The 12352-nt window shown below is 46.4% G+C and overlaps 1 protein-coding gene across 1 annotated transcript; it reads right to left on the reverse strand.

The window, feature by feature from the left end:
- Positions 1-1132: 1132 nt before the first annotated feature.
- Positions 1133-9248, reverse strand: LOC115522302 (pepsin B-like). Its single transcript, XM_030328040.2, is given in 13 exon segments — positions 1133-1428; positions 1430-1441; positions 1669-1767; positions 2639-2689; positions 2691-2758; positions 2761-2786; positions 4312-4391; positions 4394-4436; positions 5649-5848; positions 6523-6641; positions 7147-7264; positions 8425-8581; positions 9106-9248. Coding segments are annotated over 13 exon segments (1170 nt in total). The 5' UTR covers positions 9162-9248; the 3' UTR covers positions 1133-1287.
- Between the last annotated feature and the right edge of the window lie 3104 nt (positions 9249-12352).

Genomic DNA, 12352 nt, shown 5'->3' on the forward strand with positions numbered 1-12352 from the left:
AGATCCGTCCCCGTTGGCAAAAAAAATTGAAAAAGAAAAGTCTGTATCTCTATAGAAGAAACACAACAAAAAGGAAAAGGAATGGCCAAAGTGCTTACATTAGTCAGTTCCATTAGATCAACAACATCATACGTCAGTAGAGGGGAACGATGCGATGCTGTGGAGAAAGGCACACCCTCCGTCCACCACCACCACCCATGCACATCTGGACTAAGAATTCTTTGCATCTTTCTTCCCAGATACATCCTTTCTAATTACATTTCTGGAAACAATTTTGAGTCCCAGAGGCCACACCAGTTCTTAGCTCCCCAAAGGCAGCATTACTGCGGTCGAAGAACCCACTGCAGATGATTGCTCATAACCTACCGTGGAGGGCAAGTTCAGCTACTGGTCTTACCTGCCATCAGAAAACCGCTCTGGAGCCAGAGGCTCTACTTGATAGAAAATCCCTAGGGAGCCAACGCCACGCCTCATTTATAATTGCATGCGTCCATGGCTTGTACATAGCAGACTTCATCACGTGGCAGCACAATAAAAGTATTTAATACCTTGAATCTGGATCTGATTTTAACACTAACTGTATGACTACTGTCCACACCCTCACTTTTCTTCCACTGTAAAATGAGATGGGGTTTCTAAACTCAAAAGCAGTCAGGCCCAGGCAGGTAAGTGCGTATGTGAGCAGCCTGAAAGCACCATAGGGAGGATAATGTCTATGAAAATATCAGAAAATATTCATTAAAACTGTGCTGCTCCCTTCAAAAGAACCACATTTTCTGATCAGATTTGTTCTCAGAGCACCAGTTGGAAATGTTCTCTAAAGTTTCTTTTTCTTCTCTAAAATTCTTGAGTCAGAGACTACTCCGGCTCACGTTCTTGTCTAAGAATGCAAAGAAGAATGTGTTGGAAGGGAGAGTGCTGGTAGAGCTGGTCACCTCCAGCCAGCGTTCGTCATGAAGGGACTGTTGCGTCCTTAAGGTCTGTGCAGTGGGTCCTCACTCACAGATCTCTCCTCCATGTTCTCTCCCATTGGTCAATTCACAGATTTCCCAACGAGCGGGGCGCTAATTTTCAATTTAGAATAAACTACTACAAATATAAGGCAAAGAAGACATTTGGAAGGAGCAACAAAGACATTTGGAGATTCTTGATTTATTAGTTGCAGGAAGTAAGACTCTAGTGCACAGAAGGGTCAGATTAGTCTAAAATGCTGCGGTCACCCAGAGAAACTGTAGGGTAATCCCAGAGTCCTGCAGTGAGGGTGGAGACAGCTGCCTCTCACCTGTCCTAGACAGAGAGGGCAAAGCCCATTCTATTGTTGCCCATGTCATAGATAGTGTAATATTCCTTGAGGAAGACATCTCCCAGAGTCCACAGGGGCTGCCCACTGGGGGAGGGCAGGTAGGTGGCCTCAATCCCAAGGGTGCAGGTAGCCATTGTTCTAAAGAGACAAAGACATACGGATATAACATTTTTGCATATAAAAGCCTTTCCCCACAGGAAGTTCCCACCCTGTATTCCATGACACCTGCGGGGTCTCTGGCTTCTTGTTCACCCCTCAGCCCTGCTACTGGTGACTCCCCATAGGTGTCCGACGTGAGCTGGGACACGGAAGAGCTGTTTGGGCCCATCCAATCCCATGTCCGTGAGCCCAGAGTGCATACGTACGTTGAGGACATAGGCAGAGGGAGGCAGAGGTAAAGGAGACCCTCTGATGACGAAGGTGATGGTGGGCATGCTCTGTATGGAGTTGCAGTTGACCACAAACTGAGAGAGAGGAGAGGCAGAGCTGGAGCGTGCCAGGAGACGGGGGGCCCAGACAAAGGGCCCTAGTCCCCTTCCCCTGTGAGACTTCCTTCCTGACCTTCCAGCAGAGGCTGTTTGAGAGCATGGAAGGCAAAACCCGATTCCCAGGCACAACACTGACCAGGTGCTCTGCTTTCCTGGGTCTCCCTGAGCACATCTCAGGTTTGGGATGTGTTGGTATGGCCGTAAGGAGTTAGACTCATTCCAGAACAGATTTCTACCTTCAGAAAAGTGCAACTTACAGGGAAGAAACACAGGCCCAGTCTGTAAAAGCACGCTCTCACACAATTCATATCCCTGCTTGTGTGCACCTGTCCACGTACTCATCACACACACACACACACACACACACACACACATACACACCCTGAGGAGCCAAGATTTGGTCTGACTAAACGAGACTCTTGCATGCTGGAGGAGCAAACTGCAGAAGTGTGTACAAGGGCAGCAGGGGTGGGGACGGGAGGCTGCTCAGATAAAAGCCAAAGGAGTATTTCTAGGTAAAAAGAAATCTCGGTGAATGGGGAAATGTGACATGCCTGCCTCTATTGGCACACGTCAAATGACACTGGCCCACCAAGGTGAAATGTGCTCCTAGGGCTGCAATGGAACAGCCGTCCCTCCTGACAACCATTCAGCCCTACTCACAGTCTGGTTGGTGTTACTACTCCTCCCCTCACCCCTCCTTGCTTTGAGGGTTCATGCCTGAAAGGCCATGCTGTGTCCCCACTTAATCTGTCCTGCCAGGGGTTTAGCCCCCCCACCCAAACCCCTCTTCCTGTGCTGAGGCTGCATCAGTGTGCAGAGAAATCCTTGGCTTCTGGTTACTCACATCACCGTACTGAGACACCTCGGCTCCTGTTGCCTGCAGGAAGGAGTTCATGGTACTGCTGGGGCACAGCCAGCACGTAGGTCCCTGTGTCCACAATGGCCTGGCAGCCCTGGGAGCAAAGCCGGTGGGCTGATTCCCAACGAGAAACCTGAGAGGGACACCAGTACAAGAGAAATCAGTGGCCTACTGCCACATGCCTGTGCCATGTTCACCCTAATCTCCCCAACCTCGGAGCTCCGACGTTCTGCCTCTTCTAGGAAGCCTGGCCACCCCACGACACAGCTGCCCTTATAATGTTGCTGTGCCTTCTTGGTCTGGTAACCCTTCCAGCTCTGACTGAGAGGCCTGGGGAGGCAGGGCTTCTCTTCCTTTATCTTATCTTCCTTTTTCTGTGTCTTACATTTCTATATCTACCTATGTGAGGTCCACACAGTGCCAAAGCTGGGAATCACTTCATAAATCACTTGGGCATTTAATATGTGCAAGACATTCTTGCAAGAATTATCGTGATACAAACAGGAGCAGATTGTATTCATTGTTTTGAAAGAGTACCTTCTAAGAGACATGAGACAACACCATACATTAAGCTACCACTTAATGCAGTAGCTGGTAATCTCCGTATGTGGTCCTATGTGATTCAGTCGCCGGCTCCTTCTCTACCCTTCCTCTTCAGTCCATGTATCTTTTGGGTACTGTTGGTGACCAAGGTACTTGGATGTAATGGTGAATAAGACACCCAACCAATTACCTCTCTCTCTACTCTTCAAATTGGGCTGGTTGCACTGTGACATACCCAAAGATGAGGAGATGCAAGCTGGTAAGACTATGGGATTGAAAGAGAGACTGGGCCCCTGAGAGGCCTTTTCAAGGGAGGTAATAATTCATCTGGGCTCAGAAGGATGTGCAAGGACACGAGGACCACTTCAGGTGTTATAGTCAAAAAAGAAGAAGCAAGAAAGTCATGGCGAGGTGCAAGGACATGGTCAGGTCCGGGCTGCACATCCGGAAGTGGTGGGAAGGCTGTTCTGATAGGTAGGGCTCAGCTGTTGGATGGTCTCGACTACTGGCCAAAGACATGTATCTTTATCTGGCAGTGATGGACATTTCCTGAAGGCTTGGGGTGTAGAAGTAACTGATTCATGATTGTGGGTTAGGGGATCAAATATGCTTGGGCTCAAATTTTGAAATGTGTGAAATGTGTGACTTTGGATAAGTTACTTAACCTCTGAGCCTTGATTTCTTTATCTATGCAAAGAAATATACTGCTGACCACCTTATAGTGTTGTAGTGGAGATTACATGCAATAATATATTAAATAAATATTTAGCACATTGGGCACATAGAAAACACCCATGACAGCTATTACATTTCCTGATGAAGGAAGTGGTAAAGACTACGCTAATTAGGATAAGGAAGCTTCCAGGAACAAAGATGTAGATTCACAGAGACCTAGGAATGACCAACCTGCTGACATGGAAAGGCTCAGTGACCAAGTCAAAAAGTTCAGTCGAGAGCTAGATGCCAAAGTCTACTGAGCTCCAGGAATAATCAGCCTGAGGGTTTGCTGATTCTCTTTAAGAGGTTTATGCCATGACAAGAACAGGAAATAGAGTCACACTGGAGGGACACTCTAGGGGTGCCCATAATCCATAGGAACTTTCCTCTATACTTACTCATCGATGGCAACCTGCCAGTACAGTTCCCGGGTGACAGGAGTCCAGACGATCTCACCAGAATAAAATTGGCTGTTCATATTCCTCCCAGGATGAGCTCTCCACCATACTCATAGGTTGGTTTGCTAGGGAGAAAAGGAGAAGAGCGTGAGTTCCCACAACACACATGGCCAGGCAGCCCCTCCCTCCCCTCTCACTGTCCCTCTCTCCTTCAGACACAGTGGAACCAGAGGAAGAGGGGTACCATCCTCTGACCTGCTCTTCAGGCTCCGCCAGGCTTAAGGCATAAGGGAGAGGAGCCTCCTCGGAGGAACACCCAGAGTATCAGAGAACTGGAAACACAGACTATGCCCATAAAAGAGGCGATGGGATAGGAAACCAGGCCTGTGAACACAAACTCCAAAAGCCTCCCAGGGACACCCTCCTGAGGACAAAGTGAGAACAAGAAGAAACCCCTCAGAGAGTACCTGGAGGGGCCTGACAGACAGAGATCTCAAGTGGGCAGTGATGGGGATGCTCCTATTGTGCTCAGGTTGGTAACTAGACGGTGTTAAGAGGATTCAGGCCTCTTCTGTTCCCTAACCCGGGCCTGCCAGTCATTGAACATTTGGACTCAGGTCCCCTGGGGATCATGTGGTTAGGAAGATGAAGCAGTAAGTAAAGTTTGCCACAAGAGTTCAAGGCCAGCAGAGTAAGAAAAGTACTGGATTTGTGACCAAGGTATTTGCATTTGAGTCATGGCTTCATCCCTATCAGTGTCAGTCATGCTCAACAGTGACCACCTGTCTGAGCCTGCATTGCCTTTCTGGAAAAATGGAGCTAAAAAACAAGATTTTTGAGATGTCCTGTGAAGTGATGACTACAAGAACTCTTTTTGGAGCCAGATATGTTCTTATAAATATCATTTCGTTATAGTTCTCTTTATTCTATATTTATACTTATTGTATTAAGAAATGATCATGTGGCTGGTCCTATAAGCTCTGAATTTTATGAATCTAATACAACAATCTCGACATTTACTAATTAAATGTTGAGGGATTATAGTCCATTTTAAGAAAAGAGTCATCTTGTGGTGCCTGGTGGCTCAGTCGGTTGGGCATCCAACTTCAGCTCAGGTCATGATCTCATGTTCACGAGTTTGAGTCCCACGTTAGGCTCTGTGCTAACAGCTCAGAGCCCGGAGCCTGCTTTGGGTTCTGTGTCTCCCTCTCTCTCTGCCTCTCCCCTGCTTGCACTCTGTCTCTCAACAATAAATAAATGTTTAAAAAATTAATAAAGTAAAATAAAAACCCCCACAGTGCCTCATTTGCTGATCCCTACAGGGCAAAGATGCTCACCGAGAGAAGTAGAAGCTGAAGATGGGGCTGGTGAGCTGGCCCTGCTGCATCATGCTCTCCATGACTGTTGGGCTATTCCCCACCGCCAGGTTGGGGTAGGCCATTCCCAGGATACCATCAAAGTTTGCATAGTAGAAGGGGTTGCTAGGTTCAATCTCACTCAGACCAAACTCCTGGTTATGGATGACGATGTTCTGAACCTGAGACAAGTGAAAAGAAAAGATTAACAATTCAGGGTAGACAAATCCTTCCCAGACTTAGGTGTCCGGGGAATGGAACCTAGACCCTTTTTTAGGGAGAAGAAATTGGCTTCTTTCATTGAGTTGGCTCAGTCCTAGCATGGAAAAGAAGGGACAACAGCATCAGCCAAACATGCATGTCTTGGAAAGAAGAGTGTGGGTGTTGGAGAAGTAGAGGGCATTGTTTTTTGGAGTTAGAGTTTCCACTTCCATGGACAGCGAAAGGACAGTGCCTGGTTTTATATCGAACAATCCGTGTGCACAAATGACATAGGAAATGCGTGTGCTTGATGTAAAGAAAAGAAAATAGTGAAAGGAAGGTCTTCAAATACCCAGAGTGAAGTCCTGTGGAGGAGGAAGCAGATGTGCTCCAGGTGGTTGAGGAGGGCAGATAAGACCAAGGAGCAAAGTCACGGGGGAGGCACAACGTAAAGAGCCTGCAGAGGTCAGGACTGCTGTAGGGCAATTCCTGTCTTGGGACAAAGGTTTAATTAGATGGCCTGTGGCACTCTTTCCAAGAGTCAGCTTTTAGAAATTTGTACCTAATTAACTACCTTTGATATCTCTGACAGCTTAAGAGTCTAGAAAAGGGGAGCCAAATGGCAGACCCACAGAAAGATGAGAACAGCACTTACAGTCACGGTGTCATATCCCAGGAGCACAGTCAGGCTGCCACTTCCATAGTATAGTGTATAGGTTTGCCCATTGTTTTGGTAGGTGGAAGACATGCTGGGGTTGAACGTGTTGTGATTGGCTGTGCAAAGAGACAATGCAATGTTAGTGTCAACACATTTTCCAAAATACACGGAGGACACTTATCCTTGATGGCCTGGGACCATCAGACCAAGCCTGGGATTAGGCTTCAGCCTCAGACTCTGGGCTGAAAGCAATCAATAGCCCCAGAAAAGTCTGTCCCCTTGGGAAACAGATGTTGCCCCAATTCCTTCCAACCTACCATTTCCTGAAGCATGGGTCAACTCAAAAGTGCCAGGAATTGGGGCCCACAGGAGAGAGCTGAGGAAAGGGATCAATAGAGAAAGGAATGGAAGCCCTGGTCTACTTCTTTCGCTTTCTAGAGATGCAGCACTTGTGAAATACAGACCAAGAGCAAGATTTCCAGATGTTCTGAATTTAAGGAAGCTGAGATCATGGATATGCACCAAGAACTCTAGACTTGGATGATGGGCTTGTGCTTAATCCTGACTCTGCGTCGCCCTCTGCTCCTATCCGTGGGTGGGTGGTGATGGTGGTATACTCACAACAGGCCTGGCTCTTGCAGTAGGTGGAGGGCACCCACAGGTTGGATGAACCCGTGTCAAAGAGGACCAGGAAATTTTGTGGTGGTGTCCCAATGCTGATCTCTCCAAAGTAGTAGGACTGCAAAGAAAAGTTTGTTACCCCAGTGTATTAAGCAGCCAAGCCATGTCCTAAAGATTGAGATGAAGTTGACTCACTAGAAGCCATATTGTGGCCAAATTATATTCTTCTCTTTCCAGAAATTCTCTGTCACTTCTGGAGCCAGAGCCCCTCGATATTCTCCATTTTTGTCCTTATATGCAAGACTTTGACCAGGTGAGAATTAGTCTGGCAAGACAATCTCTCCTTCCAAATGTGTTTTCTCCTTTGCAATAAGGTGATACCTCCATGGATTTGCCGTTCTATGCCAGAACATGCAAAGCTGGAGAAGCAATCACTTTTTTCTCCATTCCCAGTGCCCATCACCTTCCCCATCTCTCTCTCTTTCTCTGTCTCTGTCTGTCTGTCTGTCTCTCTCTCTCTCTCTCTCACACACACACACACCGATTTCCTTTTTTCTCTTCCAGTGTTAAGTATTTCCCCACCATTCTTCTCCCTCTGGTCACATAGTAGCCAAGGTGCCAGGAAATCAAAAATGAGGGTAGCATGGAAATCAAGAGAACTTCACTGAGACACAATTTGAGTTCTCAGTGAATTTTGGCCAGTCATGTCACTGACCTACCTCTTTATCTACTATCTATAGAAAGTGGAATTCAAAATAGGAGATTCCCTAGATCTGACACTCATGTAACATCTCACTAAAGACAGTCCATAGGACACCAGTGTGTTGGGATGCCCTGAGCAGACACTGCAGTCTCAAGAACATGCAAATACTTGCTCTGAGCACCAGTGTATGTTCCCAAATGGGGAGCTACATAGCATCTGGAGCTACTGGAGATTTTGCCTGGCTGCTTTGCCTGTGCTTTCCCTCTTTCCCCTACAGCTCATCACTAGGACTTCCTTTCGATTGCTCAATTGACTGGAACATGGTCATTCGGAATCTCCTAACCATGTAAATGGAGCTTTAGAGAGTGAGCCAGTAATGACAGGAAAGAAGGAAGGAGAGGGAATATGATAGTGTTAAATGGTACCAACTCATAACTTCTCCGGATACTTTCCTGAGGAAGGAGAGACTTGGGTTTAGTAAAAAGTCCAAAATCAGAGCTAATGAGAGGTCTAAATGAGTATCTGAGAATGGTTTTCAGCCAAGGTTTATAGACACCACCTTGACCCTCACTTACATTCAGGTAGTTGGTGAAGGGCTCATAAGCAACAGCATCATTATTGAAAAGATACTTGGCACCTGGATCAACCTTTGGGTGGTTCTTCAGGAAAGTCTGCAGTACACCCTGCTCTTCCATCACCTGGCGGATGGACTTGCCTTTCTTCAGAATGATTCTGTAGAGAATAGGGCAAACAAAAGGAGTGACCTTCACCTTCCCCATGAAAGCAATGCCTTCATTGATCTGATGTGGGTTTTCAAACCTTCTTATACTCTACACAAGAAGAGCCTCTTATAAGAAATCCTCCTGGATTTTAGTGAGTTCTGACCACTGCAGTCACTCCAGCATTTCCAGCATGAAAATGCACTGCAATGTGTATTTGGGGTTTTCTGCTTACATATTGCTTACACAGAATAAATATCTGTTCCTTCCCAGTCCTTCCTCTAAGCTTTATAGATATTGTACATCCTTCCTTCTTATCCCACAAAACACCAACCCACCTTTAATCACACACACACACACACACACACACACACACACACACACACCATCCATTGTAAGTCTTAGCTCCCTGAGTTTTTCAGTTCATGGTACCAAACTGTGATCTGACTGCCTCTCCATAAGATCTGTATGGGAGGCCTTTGCTCTACCATAGCCTCTGATGCTCCCTCAGGGCTGAAGTTGAATCCCCATACAAACCTTTCCACACCCTGTGAGAGGTGTAGACAAACCAACAACAAGACCAGGATCTTCATGGCGTTGATTTCAATGGCCCAGAGACACGTAGGACACAGTGGCAGACCCAAGGCTTGGGACACACAGAGGGAGGTTGGATCTCTCTTTTATACCCTGATCTCCCTGCTCTTTTCATCTGAAAGCACGTGAGTTTCTTAACCTTTGTACCAGCTTGTGCCCCTACAAGTCCACGGATTCTGTTTGTTTTTCCCTCTGGTAAGTATCATGGCCTTTCTTATCCACTCTGTAGTCAACTTAAAAAGCAATCAGTGGATTTGCTGATCGAATCCACAGATTAGGATGTGATAACAAATATGAAATGCACTGGGAACAAAGGATCCTGGTGCCCACATCTACTGGGAAATGAGTGCTGGCAACTTCTGCCAAAACAATGGAACAATTTGTGCTTTGACTCCAAAGTCCATGTGCTTTTGGGAGATTTACAATAGACTCTCCACTTCTTCCCCTTTTCCTTCTTGTCCCTCTCATCAGACTCATCTATAGTCTCCTGAATGCGATTCTCACAGTCCATGACACTGATCTTTATTTTCTGTTTCTTAGTTCACAATTAGCCAACACTTTTGGAATATCTACTCTGTGCTCACCTCTGTGCTAAGCTCTGGGAGCACAAAACAAAATCAGAAATGGTCCTTGTATGCAAAGTCGGCATCCTGTCAAATGACTGACACCCTAGCATTCACATATGTGTTGAGTGAACAAGAGGGAGAAGAACAGTATGATAAAGCAAGCAGAGACAAGGAGTGATAGCTTCTGGAAGGATGGAAAAGCCTTCAGAGAAGAGGTAACATTTGAGGAAGGATCTTGCCAGATGGTAGTTGAGAAAGCAAGGAAAGTGGAAAATCCACTGGAGGCAGAAGCAAAGCCTGGACAACGGCACCCAGGAGTGAAGTGATGTGATGAAATCAGAGAACATCGTGACCAGCGTGGCCAGAAGAGCAATTTTCAACGTGGCTCCTCGGAAGCCAGGACCCAGCCCAAGAACCTGCACTGGGGCTGAGCGGTCCTCATCATGCTAACTGTCGCTCTGGAAATTATTTCTACTCAGGACCCATCGCGATGGAAAGGCCTGTAATGCTAAAATCGGAATACTCTTGATTCTGCAAAACTGTATTAAAGCAACGTATGTTCAGTATCCACCGTATTTTAACTTCTAGTCCATTGAACTATTTGTTATCATGCTCCATACTGATGGAGCACACCTTGGAGCACCCGGATCAAACTCCTGGAGCACAGCACTAGGTGTCTACACAGACGTGACCAGATGGTGAGGCAGACCCGGTATGCCATGCTAAGCAACATGGACTGTATTCCACAAAGAGCTAAGGAACCGTTAATTTTTTTAATCCTGGAAATGACACACTTAATACCTTCTATACACACTTTACTAGCTTCTAGATTGTAGTGTTTTAGAAGCATGTGGTAAGAGTAGCCAGTTTATAAAATGATTCCCTACATAAAGTTGTAGAGGCAGGAACTTTGTCATGAAGCTACTCCTGAACACTTTGAGCTATGCACAAAACCTAAAGAGTTTCTAATTTCATATTTCTCTCTTTATACAAAGAAATTCTTTAAAAAATTTTTAATGTTTATTTATTTTTGAGAGAGAGAGGTACAGGGTGTGAGTGGGTGAGGGGCAGAAAGAAGGAGACACAGACTCTGAAACAGGCTCCAGGCTCTGAGCTGTCAGCACAGAGTTTGGCGTGGGGCTTGAACTCATCAACCACGAGATCATGATCTGGGCCAAAGTTGGACACTTAACTGACTGAGCCACCCAGGCGCTCCAAGAAATACTTAAATGGAAACTTGAAGCTCTACAGAAGATATGCTTATATCAATAACTCCCACTTATTGGCTTTGTATCAGATACATGTTTCATTTAACCATTGTAACAACCTTAGAAGCTGATTTAACTACCCCATGATCACATAGTTAATCCGAGCTGGGATTTCAAGTCTGGTTTGTCTGGACTCAACCTGTGTCTCAGAACTCAACCTGTATCTCAGCACAGCCCCTCCTCCAAGCTCAGGGCACTCATGCTCTCTCTGCTTCAATGTGCACAAAAGCATCGACTGTATTTTGTTGTTGTTTGTTTATTTATTTATGTATTTATGTATTTATTTTTGAGAGAGAGAGAGAGTAGAGCACGAGCGAGGGAGGGGCAGAGAGAGAGAGGAAGGGAAAGAGAATCTCAAGCAGGTCCTGTGCTGACAGCACAGAGCCAGACATGGGTCTCAACCTCACGAACCATGAGATCATGACCTGAACCAAAATCCAGAGTCCGACGCTTAACCGACTAAGCCACCCCCGTGCCCCAAATGTATCGACTTTAACGACAATGACAGATTTATATTTGATTTCATTTTCTGTACAGAGGTATTCTAATTGCTTTTTTTCTACTCTCCTAGTTTTTCTTCCCACCTGCAGAGGAAATGTAACCCTGTATGCTGCTGCCCCCTGGTGGCAATATTCCTAACTCAACAAAAACAGGGTTTGGGAACCTTTTATGTAACTCTTCAAAGTCAAATGAGAAAGTGACAACAGCTCCTAACATGGTGTCCACAGATCACCTTCCTGTGCGGAGACAACCGGTGCCCGCTCATTAGTCGTGCCCGTGGAGCTCGCGTCCTGCCCCCTTGCCCATCCGCGTCAAACCTTGCCAGGCGTTCCTGGGACTTGATGGTACATCTGTGCCCCTGGCCAGCTGCCATTCCTTAACACTCCAGGCTCCCTTACTGCACTTACCAAGGCTTCTTTGCAGCGAGATATTAGTACATGAGCTCTCAGAGTCTGTTTCCTCAGCATGAGATGAAATGTCGGTGAAGCACAGACCAGCCACTGGCTGCTCCCAGAGGTACATCATTTGAGTACTTTTCTCTCTCCCACCTGCGAGTCAAGTCTTGTAGAAGCCCGGTCTTGAAACCTCACCCACTGCCCTCAGCCCAGCGGCCTCTACTCGGAATCACCACTCAGAATCATCCACCAGGAGAGGGGAGACGGGAGCAGTATACACAGGCCTCCTTCCCCAGTTAGTCCAGGGGTGTTTGGGCACCTTCTCCTCAAGGTATGGGGCCTATTCGGATGTCACTGCTGTAGCCCCTTCTAGTGGTCCAAGCAGGAAATATATGTATGGATACACATATTTCTATATCAACCAATCCATATATAGTTTTAAATCATGATTTCATACTGA

The sequence above is a fragment of the Lynx canadensis genome, chromosome C1 (assembly GCF_007474595.2).
Source record: "Lynx canadensis isolate LIC74 chromosome C1, mLynCan4.pri.v2, whole genome shotgun sequence".
NCBI lineage: Eukaryota > Metazoa > Chordata > Mammalia > Carnivora > Felidae > Lynx > Lynx canadensis.